This window comes from Tamandua tetradactyla, chromosome 1 (assembly GCF_023851605.1).
Source record: "Tamandua tetradactyla isolate mTamTet1 chromosome 1, mTamTet1.pri, whole genome shotgun sequence".
NCBI classification, from domain to species: domain Eukaryota; kingdom Metazoa; phylum Chordata; class Mammalia; order Pilosa; family Myrmecophagidae; genus Tamandua; species Tamandua tetradactyla.
Window position 1 is genome coordinate 186,306,511 of NC_135327.1, and position 20,086 is coordinate 186,326,596.

Consider the following 20,086-nt stretch of genomic DNA (forward strand, 5'->3'; position numbering starts at 1 on the left):
GGTGTGGGGCGGTGGTGAGGAGCAGCCAGGCCTTGAACCCTGACTCAGCATGCTCCCGACCAGAGCCACGCAGGGAGAGGAGAACCTGGGGAGAGCGTTTGTGGCTGAGCAGCTATAACCTTAGGATCCACTTGGGGGGATGTGGGGGGACAGGTGCACACCTGTCAGCCTTGGTGGCTGTTTCCTCAGGTGAGCTGTCTACTCAGCTTCCTGAGAGACTCTCCTTGGTGGTCCGCTCTGTGCTGGGAGCCTTGGCGTTCCTCCTGCTGGGGGCCATCACGGTGCTGGCTGTCGTCTTCCAGAGGTGAGGCCCCGCCCCGGCCCCTCCCTGCCTCGGCACCACTCACCCCGCAGCACCACCCAAGTCCCAGTAGCCCCAAAGGCCCCTGAGGAAGTGTCCCCTCCCCCATCATCCCTATTCCCACAGCCTCTGCCCCTCCCACCAGGCCCCATGCAGAGGTGGAAAGAAGGGAGTCCACACCTCCCTCACCCCATAACTAGAAGGCCTGTGAAGGGGCAGCCAGAGGGAAGAAATGTGAATGTCTTCCAGAACTCTGGTTTTCCCCCCAGGAAACGGCGTGAGACAGGCTACACGGAGCAACTGCAGCAGTACAGCAGCCCAGGTGGTGGGGTGAGGGAGGGAGCGGGGCTGGGAGTGGGGGAGAACAAATAGACGGGGGGTTTGGGTCTGAGCGCACACCAGGCAGGAGTTCAGGTCCTCCAAGATTCCCTTGGCACCATGTTCTGGAAGTAAGGGAGTGTGTGCAGGTTGTACATCAGTCCAGCCTCACGCCACCCCGCTCATCACAACCCCACACCTCCACAGGACTTGGGGTGAAGTATTACATTGACCCGTCCACCTACGAGGACCCCTACCAGGCTATCCGAGAATTTGCCCGGGAGGTAGATCCTGCTTATATCAAAATCGAGGAGGTTATTGGGGCAGGTACTTCAAGGGCACAGGGCAGGGGCTGGGAGGGACCAGGGCACCCTCGTGGCCCTCCTCTGGCAGGGCACTGTGAGTCAACTCTTCAGCGCACACTTCTTCTCCCAGGCTCCTTTGGAGAAGTGCGCCGGGGCCGACTGCAGCCCCGTGGACGGCGGGAGCAGGCTGTGGCCATCCAAGCCTTGTGGGCAGGGGGTGCTGAGAGCCTGCAGATGACCTTCCTGGGCCGGGCTGTGGTGCTGGGCCAGTTCCAGCACCCCAACATCCTGCGGCTGGAGGGTGTGGTCACCAAGAGCCGGCCCCTCATGGTGCTGACAGAACTCATGGAGCTGGGGCCACTGGACAGCTTCCTTAGGGTCAGTTTGGCTTGGGAGAAGGAGGAGAGTTCTTGGGTCCAGGAAAGTTTGAGCTTTCCCAGGAGATGGAGACCTATAGCTTTGTTCCCTCCCACTCCACCTCCTAGTCTCTGTCCTTCATTCCCAGTCCATTTTCTGATTCCCAACATCCTCCCTCTCCCCTCCCCCCACACCATGCTGAGATCAGCTGTGCAGTGTGTCACTGACCTCTGTCCTCTGCCCCTCAGCAACGGGAGGGCCAGTTCAGTAGCCTGCAGCTGGTGGCTATGCAGCGGGGAGTAGCTGCCGCCATGCAGCACCTGTCCAGTTTTGCCTTCGTGCACCGTGCTCTCTCTGCTCACAGTGTGCTGGTGAATAGCCACCTGGTGTGCAAAGTCGCCCGGCTTGGCCACAGTCCCCAGGTAAGAGTGAGGCCTTGTGGGGCTCAGCATCCTACAGCAAGCACTGGAGGATGGGCTGGAATCTGGGATGGGTGCATCAGGTGGAATTTCTTTGGAACCATAGTGTCTAAAGGGGTGGAAGCTCACCTATGTACTGGGGTGATAGAAGCCTGGGTAAGGGAGATTGAAAGAGTTCATATACCAAAGCCATTGGAGAAGAAAGGGATCTGGGGAGGGCACAATCCAGAAGCACCTCCTGTCCTTCTCATGACATAGAAGTTACATATGCAGACTCGAGTCAGAGCAGATGGATAGAAATACTAAATACACGACTGCCAAGCTGTGTGATCTTGGACAAGTTTGTATTTCTCTATACCTTATCTTCTCATCTGTAAAATGGAAAGAATATAATCAACCCTACAGGGTTGTTATGAAGATTAAATGATATGCTTCGTATAAAACTCTTAACACCCAACCTAGCACATTGTAGTTGCTCAATAATGCAGCTATTGCTGTTATATTACTTTTGGTGCTTTTCACTTCCCTCTTCAGAGCCCAAGTTGTATGCTTCGCTGGGCAGCCCCAGAGGTCATTACACATGGAAAACATACAACATTCAGTGATGTGTGGAGCTTTGGGATAGTAATGTGGGAGGTGATGAGTTATGGAGAACGGCCCTACTGGGACATGAGTGACCAAGAGGTGAGCTCTTCTCCAGGTCATTGCTGATTCCCCACCTCTGATCTCTGCCAATCTACCAACCTCTGCAGACTCACACATTCTACGACTTCTGTTCTTTAATTTATTCATCTTGCAAGATCTCATGGCTCTCATAATGCGTATTTTTGCATCCCCTTCCAACTTCATGCTTCACATGACTCCTGCCTACCCCTTTACCTAGGATTGTACTCCTTCCCACTGGTAATAGCTTTCCATCACTGTATTCTTCTGATCCCTAGGTACTAAATGCAATAGAGCAGGAGTTCCGACTGCCCCCACCTCCAGGCTGTCCTCCTGGACTACATCTGCTTATGCTGGACACCTGGCAGAAGGACCGTGCCCAGCGACCTCACTTTGACCAGCTGGTGGCTGCATTCGACAAAATGATCCGCAAGCCAGACTCTCTACAGGCTGGCGCAAGCACCAGGGACAGGTCTGGAGCTAGAGCCCAGGAAAGCCAGGGAGGGTGGTTGCAAACCAAAAAAAAATAAATTGAAGAGAGGGTGCTAAGATGAAGAGGGGACCCTGATCTGCTTGCCCCTTCCCCGTTAGACCTTCCCAGGCTCTTCTGAATCCGGTGGCTCTGGACTTTCCTTCTCTGGACTCACCCCAGGTCTGGCTTTCGGCCATTGGACTAGAGTGCTACCAGGACAACTTCTCTAAGTTTGGCGTCTGTACCTTCAGTGATGTGGCTCAGCTCAGCCTAGAGTAAGCAAGGAGGGTATGGGTGGGGATGGATGCTCTCAGCTTTAGGTGAGGGGTCATGTCTGGGATCTTGGAGAAGTTGGCCCAGATTTGATCACACTCCTTCCCCACCAGAGATCTGCCTGCCCTGGGCATCACCCTGGCTGGCCACCAGAAGAAACTGCTACACAACATCCAGCTCCTTCAGCAGCATTTGAGGCCACCAGGCTCAGTGGAGGTCTGAGGCCAGGGCAGAAAGCTGTGAACTGACAATGCCTTTGACACAACCCTGGACACGGGCCCAAGACTGGACGTGGGAGATGTGAGCCAGTCTCCGTCTTGGCCATCATCAGAGGTGTCCAGCACATTCAACCCAACCCTCTACCCATGTCACTCTTCTATCCTCTACCACCCTCCCCCACATTAAAGGGAAAGAAGGGACTTTGCAATTTGGAGGTGTGATGAGCAAGTCTTCAAAGAAGGGCTAGGGAGGAGGAACTGAGGAGCAGGGCTGGACAGGTGATAACTGTAAAGCAGAGAAGCACACAGAGGCACAGAGAGAGCAGGAAATGACTTTATTGGAGGATGGAAGATGGAAAAACTCAACCTAGCTTCACCCCACCCCCAAAGTCATACCTGTCCCCCTCCCCTACACACCCATCCACAACCCCAGTGCTTTCCCCTACCACAGTCTGGAGCACCATGGGAGGGCTCTATCCCTTCCCATTTATGACACTGGGGTATAGACTGGTTGCCTGAGAAGACAAGTCTATCCTTAAAGTGCGTTGCTCTGATAGTGCAGTGGTACATTTGCAAGGGGGTGAAGAAGGGGCAACAGGCCAGGGTCCTCATACATGCTGTACCCCCACACTTGCAGCAAGCCTCGGAACACCTCACTGGTTTCCATTTGTCCCAGAGCTGAAGAAGTAGTTGAGACCCAGAACACAGTTATTTCCAACATGCATTTCTTGGCGCTCATCTATTCCCTTGCGTGCCCCCCACCCCGGACCTGAGAGATTACAGCTCTAGTTTTCTGTTTTGTTTTGTCTTGTTTGATGATCTCAGGAGGATGTGAGCAAGTTCTGGGAACTGAAACGAGAGCATTTGCTCATATCTGATATTCCCAGCCCTCCCCATCCTCCAGCCCCCTGTTGATCACACCCCTCAGGTCTCTTCTAAGGGTCCCTTGCCAAAGTCTTTCCCAGTTGGTGCTGCTACGGGAGGTACTTCGAGAGACTGAGGGTGTAGGAAGGGACAGGTGGGGGCGGTCCAACTCCAGTTTTTCCACTGAGCTTTTGTCCAAGTTGTCAGGGCCCAGTCTGTGGAAGGCCCGAGTATAGCGCCGGATACGCTGGTGGTTGAGATCCTGCCTGTCTTCCACCCTGTGGGGTACAGGAAGACTTGAGAGACAGCCAGGAATTGACTGGCTGATCCAAGACCGGTGCTGCTCTCCCCTTCCCCTACCACCACCATTATTGTCTGCAGCTGGTGTTGACAGAGGGGAATGCCTGCCCCTCAACAGCCAGGTGTCAGGAAGCTGCATGTTCTTGTCCACCAAGCTCTGCAGATGCATGAAGGGATTCAAGCACCTGGACCCTTTCTCTTCGCAGCACTTTCAGCATGGGGCCTGGGGAGCATGCAGGCCTCCACAGGGCCCTGGGAACAGGAGGGTATCTAAGCAGTGGGACAATGTGTGGACACGGCTGCTCAAAGGACCTCCAACCCCATGCTATCACTCACCGCAAGTACCAGCGGTCACCTAGCCCGTACTCGCGCCCACAGATCCCAGAGCGGGGCCACAGGCAGCGAGGCAGCTTCCGCTCCAGCATCACCGTGGTGGCCACAACCTGCATGTGGGGATAGAAGGCAAAGTGAGAATGAGGCTGAGTACAGACTGAGAAATAAGACGTGGACTGAGAAGAAGGTTGGAGGAGAGCAGAGGGCACTTGGCAGAGGCAAGACAACTTAGTTACAGCAAGGCAACTGGGGAGTCATAGTTTCTCAGAAGTGATGAACAACACCTCCAACCTAGGAAAATTGATGAAAAGGGTAATGGTGAGTGGAAACTTTGGTCACCCTCTTCTGTGGGTGATAGCTGATATGGCTTGAGCCCCACAATTCTTCCCCAAAGACTATGTCCATGGAAATACCAAGCTGGTTCTATAGGAGTTTGAGAACCTTGTTTCTGAGAACAGAAAGGAGAGCAACGCAAATAGAAAGGGGTCCTGAGGGCTTTAGGATATTTTGACCCTACGGACATATTGACCATTTATAAATAAACACTCTATTTGGAAATCGACTGATAGGAGTAATTTTCACAGAGCAAATATTTTCCTGAGCGAACAACATTTAGCCAATTTAGCTTTTAATTCAGTTATCTACATATCACAGTTTAAATGCCTTCCAATTTTTAGAATTTCCATTTTTATCTTGCTGAAATTATTTTTGTTGAGATAATTCATTTTCTAAGTATATTTTATCATGAGGATTTGAGTCATTTAATGTTTTTTGTCCCCATCATGCTGATCTAACTGAGGATATCTTTTGTTACCAGAGGAAGTTTTTGTGACCATTATTTTTGACAAGTCCAATTTTTCTGGGTCAGATTTTATAGATTTAAATATCGTCAAGAAGACTTGATACTCCAGTTTTTATTCTGTAACAAAATTTACTGCATGCGGTTTTAGTCACTGTTAGCTTATGTCTTGTTGATTATTCTAGAAAAGACAGAGATTTTAAATTTTTTCTTAGCTAATTGTTGAGAAAACTATGAGGAATCCTTTCAGCTGTTCAAGTATTGCTGGAAAGTGTTGGTAGCACAATTCTATATATCTGCATTCTTTTGTATACTAGTAAAAACTGCCTAAACACAGGCAGGGTCAAAATATCCTGCTTCTTTTGAGCTTGGCCAGTTCCTTGGCAGGAAGGGAACGATTTGCACACACCCCACCAGCCACCAGGGGGCTCACCTGTGCCCTCCACAGTTCATCCCGCTCGTGGGCTACGCGCCAGTGCGTGTCACCCATCATGGCGATGAGGAGGTTGAGCATGAGCAATGCGGCGATGATGGCAAAGGCAGCATAGGTGATGCTATACATGAAGGGCAGATCCACATCATAGTTGGCAGGGCCATCAATGATGGTGAGAAACAGCTCAAAGGTGCTGAACAGTGCCATGGGGTAACTGTAGAAATGGCCCAGCTCACTGGAGTCCTCTGTCTGGAAGATGATATAGAAGGCTGCTCCACCCAAGGGGGTGAGGGTTATCAGGGCAACCATATAAGTAACCAGTGGACAACCAGCCCTTTGCTGCCCATTTCAATCCTATTACCCTCTAATATTATCCCCCAAGCTTCCCATACTTTATACTTGGTGGTCTTAATTTCTCTTATTTTCCAGAAGGCTTATCTTCCTGAACCTAAGGGCCAACTCTCCCAATTTTCTGTCCCCTCAGGATTCTAACATCCCGTCCTCTTTAACATAAAGAGCACTGCCTGCTCTTTATCTAGTAGCATTTTAGTGCTTTATAGTTTCTTCCAGGATCTTGCCCCCATGGCCCCCATCCTGTACTGATTGTTTACCTGAGGCAAAGCCCAGGATAACCACAGCCATCAGCCAACAGAATCGCATCAGGTCTCCAAAAATCATCTAGAGAAAGGAGGAAGGAGGGAGAACATCTACACACCTGTCTCGGAGCAATTGTACCCTCTAGCCTCTAACATGTCTCAATGCTCCATCCTCTAGAAAAAGACTGTCAAACTATAGCCTGAAGACCAAATAGTAAAAGATTGTGAAGGAGGGGGAGAAGGGAAAGGAACAGAGACTATGTGTGTTCCATAAATCCTAAAGTATCTACTTCACACAAAGAGTTTGCTCACTCCTACTCTAGAACCTTTCTCTGGTAGCAAAGGTCATGTGGCTGAGGACTTAGTAAACTTGGGGTGGGAGGAGGCACAAACCTTCTGGATCATGATGGTAAAGGGCCCCAGCATCTGGAATCCTCGAGCAAAGTACATGACATTGCACCAGCCCAGCACCAGGGCAAAGGACATGGGTACCACCTCCCCATTGGCGTTGGTGAGCCGCATTACCATGGTCACCAGTACCATGCAAGCATAGGTGATCCTGGGGGGAGTAAGAAGGGGAGTGTGAAGGGGGTTGGGATTATCCTGGGAATCCAGCCATAAGAGTGCATAACTGATAGAGTACTCAGGCACTCAAATTCAACCTGTATAAACACAAAACACAGGGACATGCAGACACACACATACACATCTCTGGAAAGGGACCTCTGAAGTTAAGGTTTTCTAGAGGTAAAAAATCCAGGGAGTGGATGGGCCACAGTGGCTCAGCAGGCAAGAAGGCTTGCCTGCCATGCCAGAGGACCCGGGTTCGATTCCCGGTGCCTGCCCATGTTAAAAAAAAAAAAATCCAGGGTGTGAAATTGGAGTACTAGTGAGGGTAGGGGTGAGGGTGAGAGGAAGGACACTCACATGAGGACATGGAATGGCCCCCCAAGGATGGTCTGTCCAAAGAAGCGAGTGACCCCAACCCTGAAGATATCTGAAATCTAGAGAAAGGCAGGGAGACAGAAAGATACTTGTGTTTTGGAGCTGAGGCTGTATCCCTTGGGCAGACAGCCTTACCCAAGATCCCATCTATACCTCACCTCCACAAGCAGAATTATCACAGCCCCAATGACTGTCACCATTTCTCCCACCAGTCGGATGTCATCCCCGGGGGTCACATAGGCCTCCTGAGAGGAGAGAGGATGGTCAGAGCACTCAGGGATGACATGCAAATGCACTATGTGGTCTTGTAAATCAGTGTCCTTTGCCCAGGAGTCCCCAGCACAGTCAAGTTACTTTTAACTTACTAAGTTTGGGTCTTTTCAGTTTTGGGCCTTAGAGTAAAAGGGTAAATGTGTTTCTTTGTGTGCATTTTGAGTTTGTACCCAAGTATAAACCTGGGGTAAGGGAGGAATGTGGATTTAAGGGCAGGAAAGTGATACATATTAGAGAAAGGGCAGAGAGCTGAATCCTGCCCCAATGTTCTGCTGCTTCTAGGGTTTCACCTGAAGTCGCTTCTGCTGGTAGAGTGTCTTGTCTCTGGGGTCAGTGTTATTACTGGTCCTGGGCTTGAGAGGGCGGTAGACACAGCACATGGTGAAGCAGATGATGTATAGTACATATATGGTAGCCAACATACAAAAGTATGGACGTCCATATCTCTTCCACTTGAGGCTCACCAGCTCCTTCACTGGCGTCTGGTCCAGGATTTGGCGAGCCTGAAGCAGAAAAAGAATAAAGCAAGCAGGACAGAGACTCAAACATCCCTTACCAGCTGCTCCCTGCCATGAAGACCCCCTACCTCTCGCTTCTTTGTGGTAACAATAAGTTCCAGTAGGGATTGCTCATCCCCTGAGGAGTCAATCTCCGTGAGATCATAGAGGGTAGAGGTCAGAGGACCATATGTCCACTGTATGTGTTTCCGCTTCTGCATCAGGTGTTGGAACATCTAAGGAAGATGAAGATAAGTCACCTCAGGTAACCAAAGAGAGCACACACAAGAGTGTGGGTGGGAAGCATGTTTAGGAGCCAAGGGAGTGACTATTAGGTTGCTCTTCATTCTTCACTTAAATCAATTTTTGGTGGGCAGAAGGACCCATCTTCACACTGACCTAGCACTTCTCCCTTTCACCTCTAGAGCTTGGAAGGGGTGATCAGAGGCTGGAGGGCTGGTGCTCTGCTGGCTGAATAGGCAGGTGGACCTGGGTATTACAGACAATCCCAGAGAGGGATCTAGACTCTATAAACCTGCAACACCTCAGGGGAGAGAAAGTTAGAAGAAAGGGATAGTTAGAGAACAGGAGAGAAAGGAGCTAGAGAGAAATTCTATTTAGGATGGCAGTGGGACTTAAAAGTCAGTGAAGCGGGTTCACGTCTGTTTTCTCCTATGGCCAGCTGTGTAAGATGAGGGTCATTGGAAAGACACTTAGGGATTAGAAATGTGTCCCTCACCACGGTGTTGCCCTCTACTCCAGCCAGCTTGAAGGGGGTGAGACCCTGGTGATTAAGCACGAGGTCCAGGGACTTCAGGTGGTCCTTACGCCCATCATAGGACAGCAACAAGTTGTACATATGACAGGCAAAGGTCTTGTTAGGCTGCAGGATGAGGATATGCAACACTGTGTTTCCTGGGGGGAGGACACGGGATGTTATGTCGTCACTGGCCTAAAGCCCCCTATGTTTCCCAGTCCCATCCTGTCGTCTGTAGGGGGGTGTCCCTGCTCTTCCCCTTATACCCCTCCAGGATCCCACCTTCTTGTCCTTTCCCCAGAAATTACCTAGGGAATCCTGGGCTCGGATATCCGCTCCATGTTCAATGAGCAGCCGCACAATCTCCTCATTGCCCACACAGGCAGCAAAGGACAAAGGATGCTCCCCTGGAGTACAGAGGAATCCAAGGTATGAGAGAGCAGGATGAATGGGCATTCCCCCACCTGACTACTTCCTCCTTCCTCTATGACTCAGATCTGGGCTCAGGGGTACTTGTTGAGCAGAAGCAGAGGGAGGGAGAAATTGGCCTCTAGCCTTAAGTGCTAGAGGAGCTGACCACTCCCAGAATACTGACCCGATGACGCTGAGGGCAGGGCTTTCTTCATCGCACCCTCCCTCAGTCCTACCCCAATCTTCCTTTTCTCTTGCCTTCTTCTCCACCTTCCCTTATCCAAGATCTATCTTTTTCCCCACCCTGGCCTTGGGTCTCACCAAAGTAGATGAGGTTGCAGGGACTGCGGCGGAAGGCCACTCCTGTAGCTCTTGCAGAGACACTGGCTCCACGGGCAAGCAGGGCTCGCACCAAGTTCACATTCTGGTTCACGATAGCTATGTGCAGTGCAGTCTGACCTGGCCCAGAGAGAGCCATCAATCATGGGGTCTGTTCCCAGCATCCTACAGGGGCTCTCTGCCAAATCTACTCATGGTTCTCTGCTTCAGGGCAGCCTAAGAAGGAGGCCAGGGAGCACTTGGATCTAGTAGGGTTCACAGGGCATCCAGATTCTGCCCATCTCTTCCCTTTTTCTCTTTCCTCAGTATTTCAGGTAGGCAGGTATTCTGATGATGTGCAGTTATGATTGATGGGGAAGAAATGGGATGGAGAAGAGAATAGAGTAGGGAGGTACAGAGTGCCTCTTTGATTTCCCAAATCAACCATACATGGAATGACTTGAAATTTTCATTACTCTAATGTCCATCAGGTCACCCCTTCCCTCCATTCTGGGCCCCATGGCCCCTCACCCTCATACAGCTCAGATGTCATGGGCTCAAAGACCAGCTCCGGGGCCGCCTCCATCAACACCATGGCAGCCTCCAGGTTGTCATAGAGGGCAGCTATGTGCAGTGCTGTCTCCCCCATTGCTCCTGGCATTCACAGAAAAAAAGAGTCATATGGCTTCTCTGGGGCATAAGAATGGGGACAATACAGATGCAAGGGCCCATCACACAAGGTCCTAGGAACTGCTGGGAGCCACCTGGGTGGGGCTGAACCAGAAAGGGATGGTTGCTGAGGAGTCTGCCTCTCACCTCTCTGGTGCACCTCACAGGCCTCATATCTGAGCAGCTTGGTCAGAGCCTGGATGTTGTTCTCTTTGGCAGCTAGAAGGAAAGGAGACTCCCAGATCCTAAAAAGAAAAGGGGTAAGAAATGTATCAATTGCGAGCATGCCCAGTAGTGAAGCGAGGGGTGATGGCTTTGGTCTATCATCTGCAAACATATGCACATGCAGAGCAATGAACCCCAAGATCCCTGACTTAGGGAAGTGAGACCATTACAGTGCGAAGCGTTGCTTGACCTCTTTTCTCCTAACCAGTTAATTAACCCCAAACAACTTTTTATCCATTTAGCTTGCATGGGAGAACATCAGTGACTTGTTTCCTATCTACCCGGGTGCTGAGGATAGAATATGCCTGTGAATATATTATCTGTTTATACTAGGATATGGAAGGAAAGGGTTTTACTTAAACTCATTCACCTCCTGACCTATTTGACTCTGTATAACCCTGCTTTAGCCTCTGTAGGTATCCTGAGATGGTCCTGAGATTGCCCTTGTTTGGTCTAACTGCCACCATTTCACGTCTGGAGAAGTGAATAGGAAGAGGCTTGTACATTCTCTCCTGTGCATGATGCTCTGCCTGTTAGACCTTCTTAGCAGAGCCCTTGGATCCCTGCACTTTCTCTTGTATAACAACCTTTTCAAGGCTCAGTCAAGCTTGACTGGTTCACAGCAGCCTCACATGAGAGGTTATGAGAAATATAGACTCTCAGGCCCACCCTTGGACTGAGTGAATCAGAATCTGCAATGTCATAAGATCATCATCTTATTCTTATGCATATTAAAGTTTGAAAAGCACCACTCAATCCACTTGTTAGTTGAGTGTGATCTCTGCATGAGAAATATCTGTAGTAATAACTCAGTGGTAGGCTTAATGTCCATTTTCAACCAGCACACATTAAAAAGGAAACAGTGATCTCCAGTGTTTTCAAACCAGCTGTCTACAGGGCTTTAGATGCTACTTTATTTTAACCATCAGCACCTATGAAGATACACACTATGACTAATAATGACAGATGCAGAGAAGCCAGAGAATCTAATATAGAAGGGTTATTCATTGAATTTCATCAATGTGGATGTGTCCATTCCACTCTTCGAACTTCTTTGCATTTATCCAATTCTGGAATTAAGGATCCTTTTTTTCCCAGTCTCCAAATTGATTATATTCTGTTCCCACTTTTCATCTGTTTTTCTCTCATTTTAAGCAAAGTTGTCTTCTCTGCCTTCCCTCAAATCATCACTTTAGTCTTATTCCTACCATGAACTAAAAACTTTTTTTAATCAGAGCTTAACCCAACTAAGACATATGGGATCCCTTTTGTTCAACTTTTACTCTTAGCCCAGAGCCATTTGGTCTTTCTATGGTAATGCATGAAATAACTCTATCCATAGATGGCTAACTATGTGACATACAGATAAACATAGACAAGAGCTCACAAAGAGAAGCACAAACAATGGTAAGAAATCTACTACAAGAGTTGGGGGTGGGAGAAAGATCAGAAGAGCAGAAAATTTACACATTTTCCCTAATGGTAACCCCAGCTCCGCCCATTCCTCCATACAGGTGGACACCAAGCCTGATGATTCAGTATCCAAAGTTCTCTTTCCATTCAATCCCTCTCCCCTTATCCCTGCTAACCTTCACGTATTCATGCCCTCATTCTCTTGTCAGAAATTAGCAAAATATTCTCCTAATTAGTTTTCTTATGTTTTACCTACAGCTAATCACAATGCCATCAAGATAATCTTTCTAAATGGCAGATGCAATTATAGTAGTTCTCAGTTTACAAAAGGCCTATAGGTCCTTCAATGCCCAAAGATAAGGAACAAGAGATTCTTTACAGTCTTTGTGCAATTACTTTTCTGCTTTTTCCCCTGTTTTGGTTTGTTAAAGCTGTCAGAATGCAATATACCAGAAATGGGTGGGCTTTTATAAGGGGATTTATTAAGTTAAAAGTTTACTGCTCTAACACCATAAAAATGTCCAAACTAAAGCATCCAGAAAAAGATACCTTGACTCAAGAAGAAAGCTGATGTCTGTCGCTTAGGAAGGCAGTGACTGGTATCTGCTGGTCCTTATTCCTGGTTCCACTGCTTCCAGCTTCTGATTCTAATAGCTTTCTCTTTAGGTATCTGTGGGGCCTGACTTAGCTGCTTTGGGGCAAAACCCTGGGTTCCATCTCCTAGTTTAGCATCTCATGGAAAGGCACATAGTGATGTCTACTGGGCTGTGGTTCCTATCAATTTTCTGTCAGCTCTGAGCTCCTGGTATCTCCTAGTGCTTCTGCATTTCCAAATGTCTCTGTCTGCTCTCTCTGTCAGCACTCCAAGTATCTTAAAATGTCTGTATTTATGTTGGCTCTGAAGCAACTGTGCTTTCTCCCAAATGTCTCCCCCTTTGAAGGACTCTAGTAAAATAATCCAGACCCACCTTGAGTGGGCAGAGTCACATCTCCGTTTAATAAAAAATCCACATCCACAGTTGAGTAGGTCAATCTTCATGGAAACAATCTAATCAAAGGTTCCACCCTGAACAATAGGTCTGGCACCACAAGATTGAATCAAGATTGAAAGAAAATGGTTCTTCTGGGATGCAGTGGCTCTGTTCTCTCTAAATGCTGGGGTGAGGTTTGTAAAACTGGGAAAATTTGGGGAGACCACCTTTTTCTTGGCTCCACACTCTCCAAATATCAGGGCAGTGTCCAGAATCTCTTCCATCTCTGGGGCACATGCTCAACCCCCTCAGAATAGTAGCAGCAGCAAGACTCTCCCCAGACCTCAAGGAATGTACTCCACCCTCTCTGAGGCCTGAGGCAGCAAAACTCTTTCTGACCAATGAAGCGGAAGGCCCACTCTCTGCTTCTGGGGCAAACTCATCCTCTCTAAGTATTTGGATAGGTCCACTCTCCTGGCCCAAGATTTCCTGCCTCCAGACCTTAGCTTCCATGGTTATGTCTCTGAAGTCATTTTCCCTTCAAATTGTCCCTTTTCTGTCCCTTTTAGTTAAGACTGTCAGTAGTTTCATTTACACAGATCCTGCAATACACTTGCTGGTTTTCTATTTAGTGTGCAGGAATCATAACCATCAGATAATAGGACTTTCCACAAATCCCTTATGTATGACTCTGTCTCCAGTCCTGGCTTGTCCTTTAATAGCTGACTGTTCCATGTTTGGTTAAATCCTCACATGGGCGTTCTCTGGGGTCTCACTTTCTGGAAGCCCAGAATTTTCCAGATTATCAATTTCTTTATACCTAAGAGTTTAGTTCTCAGTTTATCCCTTTCCTGTTGTATTTCACTATAAGCTGCAAGGAGAAACCAGGCTACATTTTCCACATTGATTTTGGAAATCTCCTCAGATAAGTACTCTAGCTCATCACTGGTAAATTCTGTCTTCCTTGCAACACCAGCAGTCAATTTTGCAAATTCTCTCCCAATTTAAAACAAGGATTATCTTCCTTCCTGTTTGCAAAAATACATGCATCATTTCAGTCTAAAGCCTCATTGAAAGAACATTTAGCATCCATATTTCTACTAACAGTCTTTTCAAAGCAATCCAGGCCTTTCTTATTCACCTCTTCACAGTTCTTCCAGAAGCTTCCCCTTTTCCATGTAAAAAGCCATACCAACATGTTTGGTATTTGCAAACCACAGCAACCCACTTCTCTGCTACCAATTTCTGTTTTAGTTTGCTAAGGTGGCTGGAATGCAATATACCAAAAATGGGTTGGCTTTTATAAAGAGGATTTATTAAGTTCCATGTTTACAGTTTTAAGGCCATAAAAATGTCAAAACTAAGGCATCCAGATAAAGATACCTTGACTCAATGTTTGTCACATGGCAAGTTTTTGTTGGCTCTCCCAGCTCCTGGTGTCTCCTAGGGCTTCTGTATTTCCAAGCATCTCTGTCTGTGTCAGCTCTTTCTGTTGGCAGTCCAAGCATCTCGAAATGTTTGCATCTACATCAACTCAGAAGCAACTGAGCTTTCTCCAAAGTGTCTCCCTCTTTTAAAGGTCTCCAGTAAAGTAGTCAAGATCCACCTAGAAAGGGTACAGTCACATCTGCAACTAACCAAGGCCACACCCACAACTGAGTGGGTCACTTTCCATGGTAACAATCTAATCAAAGATTCCACCCTGAATAATAGGTCTCCAACAAGACTAGATCAGGATAGAAAGAAAATGACTTTTCTGGGGTACATAACAGTTTCAAATTAGCAAGACTCCTCTTCCTACTTACTCCCTATACCCAGCATTCAGGTTTCACCACCCCAGAGTACACATTCTTCCTATACCTGGGTCTGTAGTCCTTTTTCCACCTAGAAGCCAACTCCCCCACCCCAATCAAATATCCATTGTATATTCTGTATTCTCTATGCCTGGGTATATGCCTAGCATACAGTAGACACTCACTAAACATATATGTAGAATGAATGAATCAGTGGCTGTGCCAAAAGGTAGTTTGACTTTATTGTCCCTGCTATGATCTAAATCAGCTCCCCCAAGCCAAATTTAAGCAAACATAAAATCTAAGTATAAACGATATGCTTGAAATGCAAACACAGCTGCAAAACAAGTTTTATACACACACACCCCTTACCACTGTCGCTACCTTTCCAACAATTTGCCCAATCCCTTCCCCCCCACCTCAACACACACACACATAGATATTCCAAAGTCAGTGCTGGAATAAAGAAAAAACAAACAACAACAAATAAAACTTTCCCCAACATACACCCTCACCCTCCCCAAGAAGTTTTTTCACCTTCTGCTTTAGCCTTATATTGTTTTAGCATTTTTCAGTATGTATTATAATTACTCTACCTTTTCCTCTACACTATGAATATTTGAGTGCAGAGATCAGTCACTTTTTCATTTACTCGTCTTTGTAGACTTTCTCTGTCCTACTCCAACTGTCTTTAGATTTTGTGCCCCATTTTGACTAAATATGTGAAAGATTAATGGCAAGACTAGAAATGAAACCAAGGAGTCCCAAGTCAGGATGCCAGCGCTTTGCTCTCCAAGAGGTATCAATGGCAGGCCCAAAACTTTTCCTTTTGGTCCCTAAACGTTTGTGAAGCCTGTAAATGTCCCCACAAACCTCCATTTCCTATGTATTCCTTTTCTTGCCTCTGTTGACTGCTTAGTAAATCTGGAAAGGACAAGGAGTCATGGTCCAGCCTATGGTTGTCAGATTTAACAAATGAAAATACAGGATGTTGTGTTACAAATAAGGTATCAGTGGCTGAGAGAGTTCAAATAGAGTCGAGAGGCTACTCTGGAGGTCACTGTTACACAAGCTTCAGTTAGACATTGTTACCCATCATAACTTGCCAAACCCCAACTGAAACTATCCCAGCCAATCCTAAAGAACACCTAGGGCATTATATAAGATTCTACAAAAATTCCATGCACTAGGGTAACTTTCCAGAAACCTACAACCTCCAGATGAGTCCCTGGACCAGTTAAGTCCTGAAAGACAGAGGGCCCAGCCTCTCCAGTACATCAGATAATTCCATCCCCCTGACCCATATTATTGGCAGCCCCTTTCAACATGAAAAAGTTAGAATGGCCTTAGCCTAAATACCCCTAAAGAGTGTGAGAAAGATCAAAGGTGATGATGGAATTATACAGAAAAGGTAGGGTTAACAAATGAGTATGATTGTTGAATCATTATACTGATATTTCTTTTAGTCTCCAGTACTCCAGTATCCTGAGCAGCTAGAAGTAAAAACCAAAAATTGTGGAATTGTAACCCATAACAAACTCTGAAATCTGTTCTACAAATAACTGTTGCGAAGTGCTTTGAAATTTGCTTTTTTGTTTATATGTTATTTTTCACAAAAAAGAAAAAAAATTGTGGTGATAAATGCACAGCTGCATGATGATACTGTGAACCAGTATTGTACACTTGGATGATTACATAGTATGTGAATAGATATCAATACAAAATAAGTAATTAAAAAATATAGGCGATGCAAGGGTAGTTCAGTGGTAGAATTCTCGCCTGACATACAGGAGACATGGGTTCGATTCCCGGCCCGTCGCACTTCCCAAAACAAACAAAAACTAACCAAACAAAAATTCAACAAAATGGTGCTGCAATAGCGGATACTCACTTGGAAAAAGAATGAAATGTGATCCCTGTCATACAGCATATAATATATATATACATATATATATGTGTGTCTGTGATGTTAATCTTGAATTTTAGACAAACAGCAAGTAATTATTTTTAGTACGAGTATGGTCCACATAGCATTTGAGGCATAATTATATTAACAACTTATTTGTCACTTATCTGAAATTTAAGTGAATGGCCTGTATTACCTGGCAACCTCAGCCAGACCACATTGTAGAGTGAAGAACAATCTTATGACCCACCCCAGTAAGGTTATAGAGAACTAGCCTCCTCTGGTTGCCAAACACCAGAATCCAGTGAAAGGAGAGAGGATGCCTAGATGGGTTCTGAAGGATTCAGGCAGATCAATTACTTGCAATAGTAATAGCAGGCCACAAGAGGGCAGCAGAGAAAGTCCTAGCTCACATTCTTGGCAGCAAGGCAGACCCCTAAACACAGGGCTACCCCTGAGCCCCATTAAAGAAAGCAAAGATCAGACATATCTGAAAATCCTTGTGCTTTCAAGTGGCTTGTTTCTCCAATAGCGGCCCATCAGAGAAATTTAGATCTGGGCGAAATCCCACACACCTTTCCCAGGCTCCTGCCAGATACTTGCCTAGGATGGGAGGAAGGGGTGCTGGTAAGGTATCTTCCTATGAGAATGATTGGATTTTATCTCTTCCAGGGAAAATTTTACTTTATTCAGCAGAACACTTAACATTACTAGCAAAATGTCTTATCTGCAAACAGTGATTAAACAGTGGTCCTCAGGCAGAGGCTGTCACCCTCCTACCAAGGGAAGGGAGTTCTGCTGACATCTAGTAGGTGAAAGGCAATGGATGATGCTCAACACCCTACACAGAACAGCTTCTCCCAACAAAGAAGTCTCCTGCCCAAAATGTCAATAGTGCCAACGGGAGGAAACCCTGATTTAGAGATAGAATTATTCATTGTCAATTTAAAAAGGATTCTTTCCATTAAGAAGAATTTAAAATTCCCTGTACATGTTTGTTTACAGATCATTAATATTTAACTAAAGGGGCAACAAATGGGTGAAGCCTTTTTATTATAGAACAAATCGGAAATTATATGAAAGGTGTTTCCCAGTTTTAGTATGCTATATTTACTGGACTAAATTGTAAAATTGAATTACGATTAGCCTGAACAAAACCCTACTATCTGGTTCCTGGCACAAAACCTAGCACATATTTTTTGCTGAGTAAACATATCAACGATCTCTCCCTCAGGATTCCCTCTGGACCCCCACAAGTGAGGATTTCTGACTTCCATTCTTCCTGTTGCCCTCTGCTCCACTCTCTCTGCTCTTCCTCACTTATTGTGGGTATATACTTCTCTGTGTGCACATTTGTGCAAATTGCCGGGGTGAAGTTTTGGATGTGGTTGCTGAGCAACAAGTCAGGGTCAATAGAGTCTTGAGGAGAGTTCAAATGAGAATTTTGGAGCTTTAAAGAACCCTGAAATTTAATCTAATCTATGTATTTAATAGATGGGTAAAGAGGACTGGGTCCCTGAAGTGACTTACCCAAGCAGGTCAGAGAAGGAACTGGACCTAGTATCCCATTTACTGTGCTTCTCTGTCCTTGTTCTCTATGCTAACCAGGATTTGAAGTGGGGTTAGATGAGACAAAGGTGACTGTGTCCGCATGCATGTTTCCCCATGGCCTCTCGGCAAGGACATAACTTAGCACAGCGTACCATATGGGAAGTGGGGGGTACACAGTATGGTAGTTCAGAGCGTGGGTCCCAGGTAAATACACTGTTTTAGGAGGAAATTTACAGTCCTGATTTCTGCCATCACCGGGAATTGCCTTTTTATTGTTGTTTTATCACACAATCCCATTTGTTGAATTTGCTTTACAGGTCCCAAAGCAGCATCTCATTTACTGCTTTGATCTTGAAAACCCCATAATATTCGGTGAAAAGATTTCCCATTTTTTTAGAAAAGGAAACTGAGGGAGCATAGCCAAATTATTGTCAGATGATAACACAGAGTGTCAAAGACAGAATTCTCATCTGAGAACCCATCTTCTGGCTTTTACCACTAAATTATGTAGTAGTTCTGGTTTTATGGCTCTTCCCAATTTTTTTTTCAGGGTTGGGGGTGGGGAGGCCCGGGTCAGTGACCACATATAAAGGAGAGAAGAGTCATGTGTGGGGAGATGTCATCAGTTGGGCACTCCTGAGGCCAACTCCCTCCAGTTCAGGTTCTTGGAGGTGGGACAAGGAAGCCAAAGCTCTGGCAAGAGCGGCTGTTTAGAAACTTGGAATCTGGCCACCTTTCTAATCTCTGCCATTCCTTTTATGCATGTACGTAGACATCTGTGCATGCAAGTTAGCATGTGTGTATGCACCTAGTAAGTGAAGCAGAGAAGACATAACATATTGGAGAATTCCATAACTTACTTTTTTACATCTATTTATAATAGTATCTGACCACAGATACTACCTTCTCATGAAGCTACTCCGAGAGAGAAGGCACTAGCATGGAGAGAGATGTCAGGTCAAGAGTTTTTATGAAGTTGCCCAGAATGCCCCCATCAGCTTCTTCCCCTAAGTTCCTATCACACTTTGTTTATACCCTCCTTATGACATCCCCCAAGCTCACTTCTAATCCACCTATATGCATATTGCTAAATTTTGCTCAAGAGAGTATGAGCTCCTTGAGAACAGGGGATGTGTCACATTCATTTTCTGCAAATCTAGTGGAAGTCCCTATGTTTAATAAATGTTTAATAAGTTGACTATCAGGAAATAAGAAAAATTTAAGTTTAGAGTTCAGTTGGTAACCTAACAAGGTAGATTTAAACAGAAGGTTTGTGTGACTAAGGTATAAGGAAAGTCTACCATAGTGAGAGGAACTTTGAGTTCCTGATCATCTTGAAGAGACTTAAACCTTCCCTTCTCGTTGGGCCATCCTCATCCCTATAGAATCCCACTGGTATCTCACCTGAAGTCCCCCTCTGAGCCTCTGTCATAAATTCTGACTTCACCATTTACTAGGTCTGGGCCTGCCTCATTCATAAGGTGATAATAGCACCTACCTCCCCTGAGATTATATGAGACAATGTAAGGGAAGATAACTAGTAGTGTCTGGTTCTCAAAACATTATTTTCTCATTCTTCCATCAGCTTATCTCCTCACCTGTCTGTACTGTTCTTTTTGCTCCATGTTTATCTAGTTGCCTGCATGTCTTTCCTTTGTCTGGTTGACTAGAAAATTCTCTTTCAGGCAATTTGTGTCCTTCTGGGT

General features: G+C 46.3%; 2 protein-coding genes across 11 annotated transcripts in view; one reads left to right on the forward strand and one right to left on the reverse strand.

Annotated features, from left to right (window-relative positions):
- EPHB6 (EPH receptor B6) overlaps nucleotides 1–4,125 on the forward strand; it is a 16,232-nt gene extending 12,107 nt beyond the window's left edge. For all 5 annotated transcript variants that reach the window (XM_077148202.1, XM_077148212.1, XM_077148191.1 and 2 more), the window contains 9 exons: nucleotides 190–304; nucleotides 571–623; nucleotides 827–946; nucleotides 1,055–1,302; nucleotides 1,530–1,703; nucleotides 2,235–2,384; nucleotides 2,642–2,835; nucleotides 2,955–3,110; nucleotides 3,222–4,125. In XM_077148202.1, the coding sequence (XP_077004317.1) occupies nucleotides 190–304; nucleotides 571–623; nucleotides 827–946; nucleotides 1,055–1,302; nucleotides 1,530–1,703; nucleotides 2,235–2,384; nucleotides 2,642–2,835; nucleotides 2,955–3,110; nucleotides 3,222–3,330 (1,319 nt within the window). In that variant the 3' untranslated portion in view covers nucleotides 3,331–4,125. The remainder of the gene's footprint in view (nucleotides 1–189; nucleotides 305–570; nucleotides 624–826; nucleotides 947–1,054; nucleotides 1,303–1,529; nucleotides 1,704–2,234; nucleotides 2,385–2,641; nucleotides 2,836–2,954; nucleotides 3,111–3,221) is intronic.
- The window catches only part of TRPV6 (transient receptor potential cation channel subfamily V member 6), a 21,188-nt gene continuing 4,742 nt past the window's right edge, over nucleotides 3,641–20,086 (reverse strand). For 4 of the 6 annotated variants that reach the window (XM_077148243.1, XM_077148252.1, XM_077148233.1 and 1 more), the window contains exons 3-16: nucleotides 10,669–10,766; nucleotides 10,384–10,506; nucleotides 9,856–9,993; nucleotides 9,432–9,530; nucleotides 9,106–9,281; nucleotides 8,456–8,602; nucleotides 8,160–8,372; nucleotides 7,755–7,841; nucleotides 7,579–7,655; nucleotides 7,045–7,210; nucleotides 6,667–6,733; nucleotides 6,056–6,324; nucleotides 4,827–4,933; nucleotides 3,649–4,468 (exon numbers count right to left, since the gene is read on the reverse strand). In XM_077148243.1, the coding sequence (XP_077004358.1) occupies nucleotides 4,195–4,468; nucleotides 4,827–4,933; nucleotides 6,056–6,324; nucleotides 6,667–6,733; nucleotides 7,045–7,210; nucleotides 7,579–7,655; nucleotides 7,755–7,841; nucleotides 8,160–8,372; nucleotides 8,456–8,602; nucleotides 9,106–9,281; nucleotides 9,432–9,530; nucleotides 9,856–9,993; nucleotides 10,384–10,506; nucleotides 10,669–10,766 (2,041 nt within the window). In that variant the 3' untranslated portion in view covers nucleotides 3,649–4,194. Of the gene's footprint in view, nucleotides 4,469–4,826; nucleotides 4,934–6,055; nucleotides 6,325–6,666; nucleotides 6,734–7,044; nucleotides 7,211–7,578; nucleotides 7,656–7,754; nucleotides 7,842–8,159; nucleotides 8,373–8,455; nucleotides 8,603–9,105; nucleotides 9,282–9,431; nucleotides 9,531–9,855; nucleotides 9,994–10,383; nucleotides 10,507–10,668; nucleotides 10,767–14,513; nucleotides 14,737–20,086 lie in introns of those variants that run through there. The other 2 variants (XM_077148260.1, XM_077148269.1) reach the window with 2 other exon arrangements.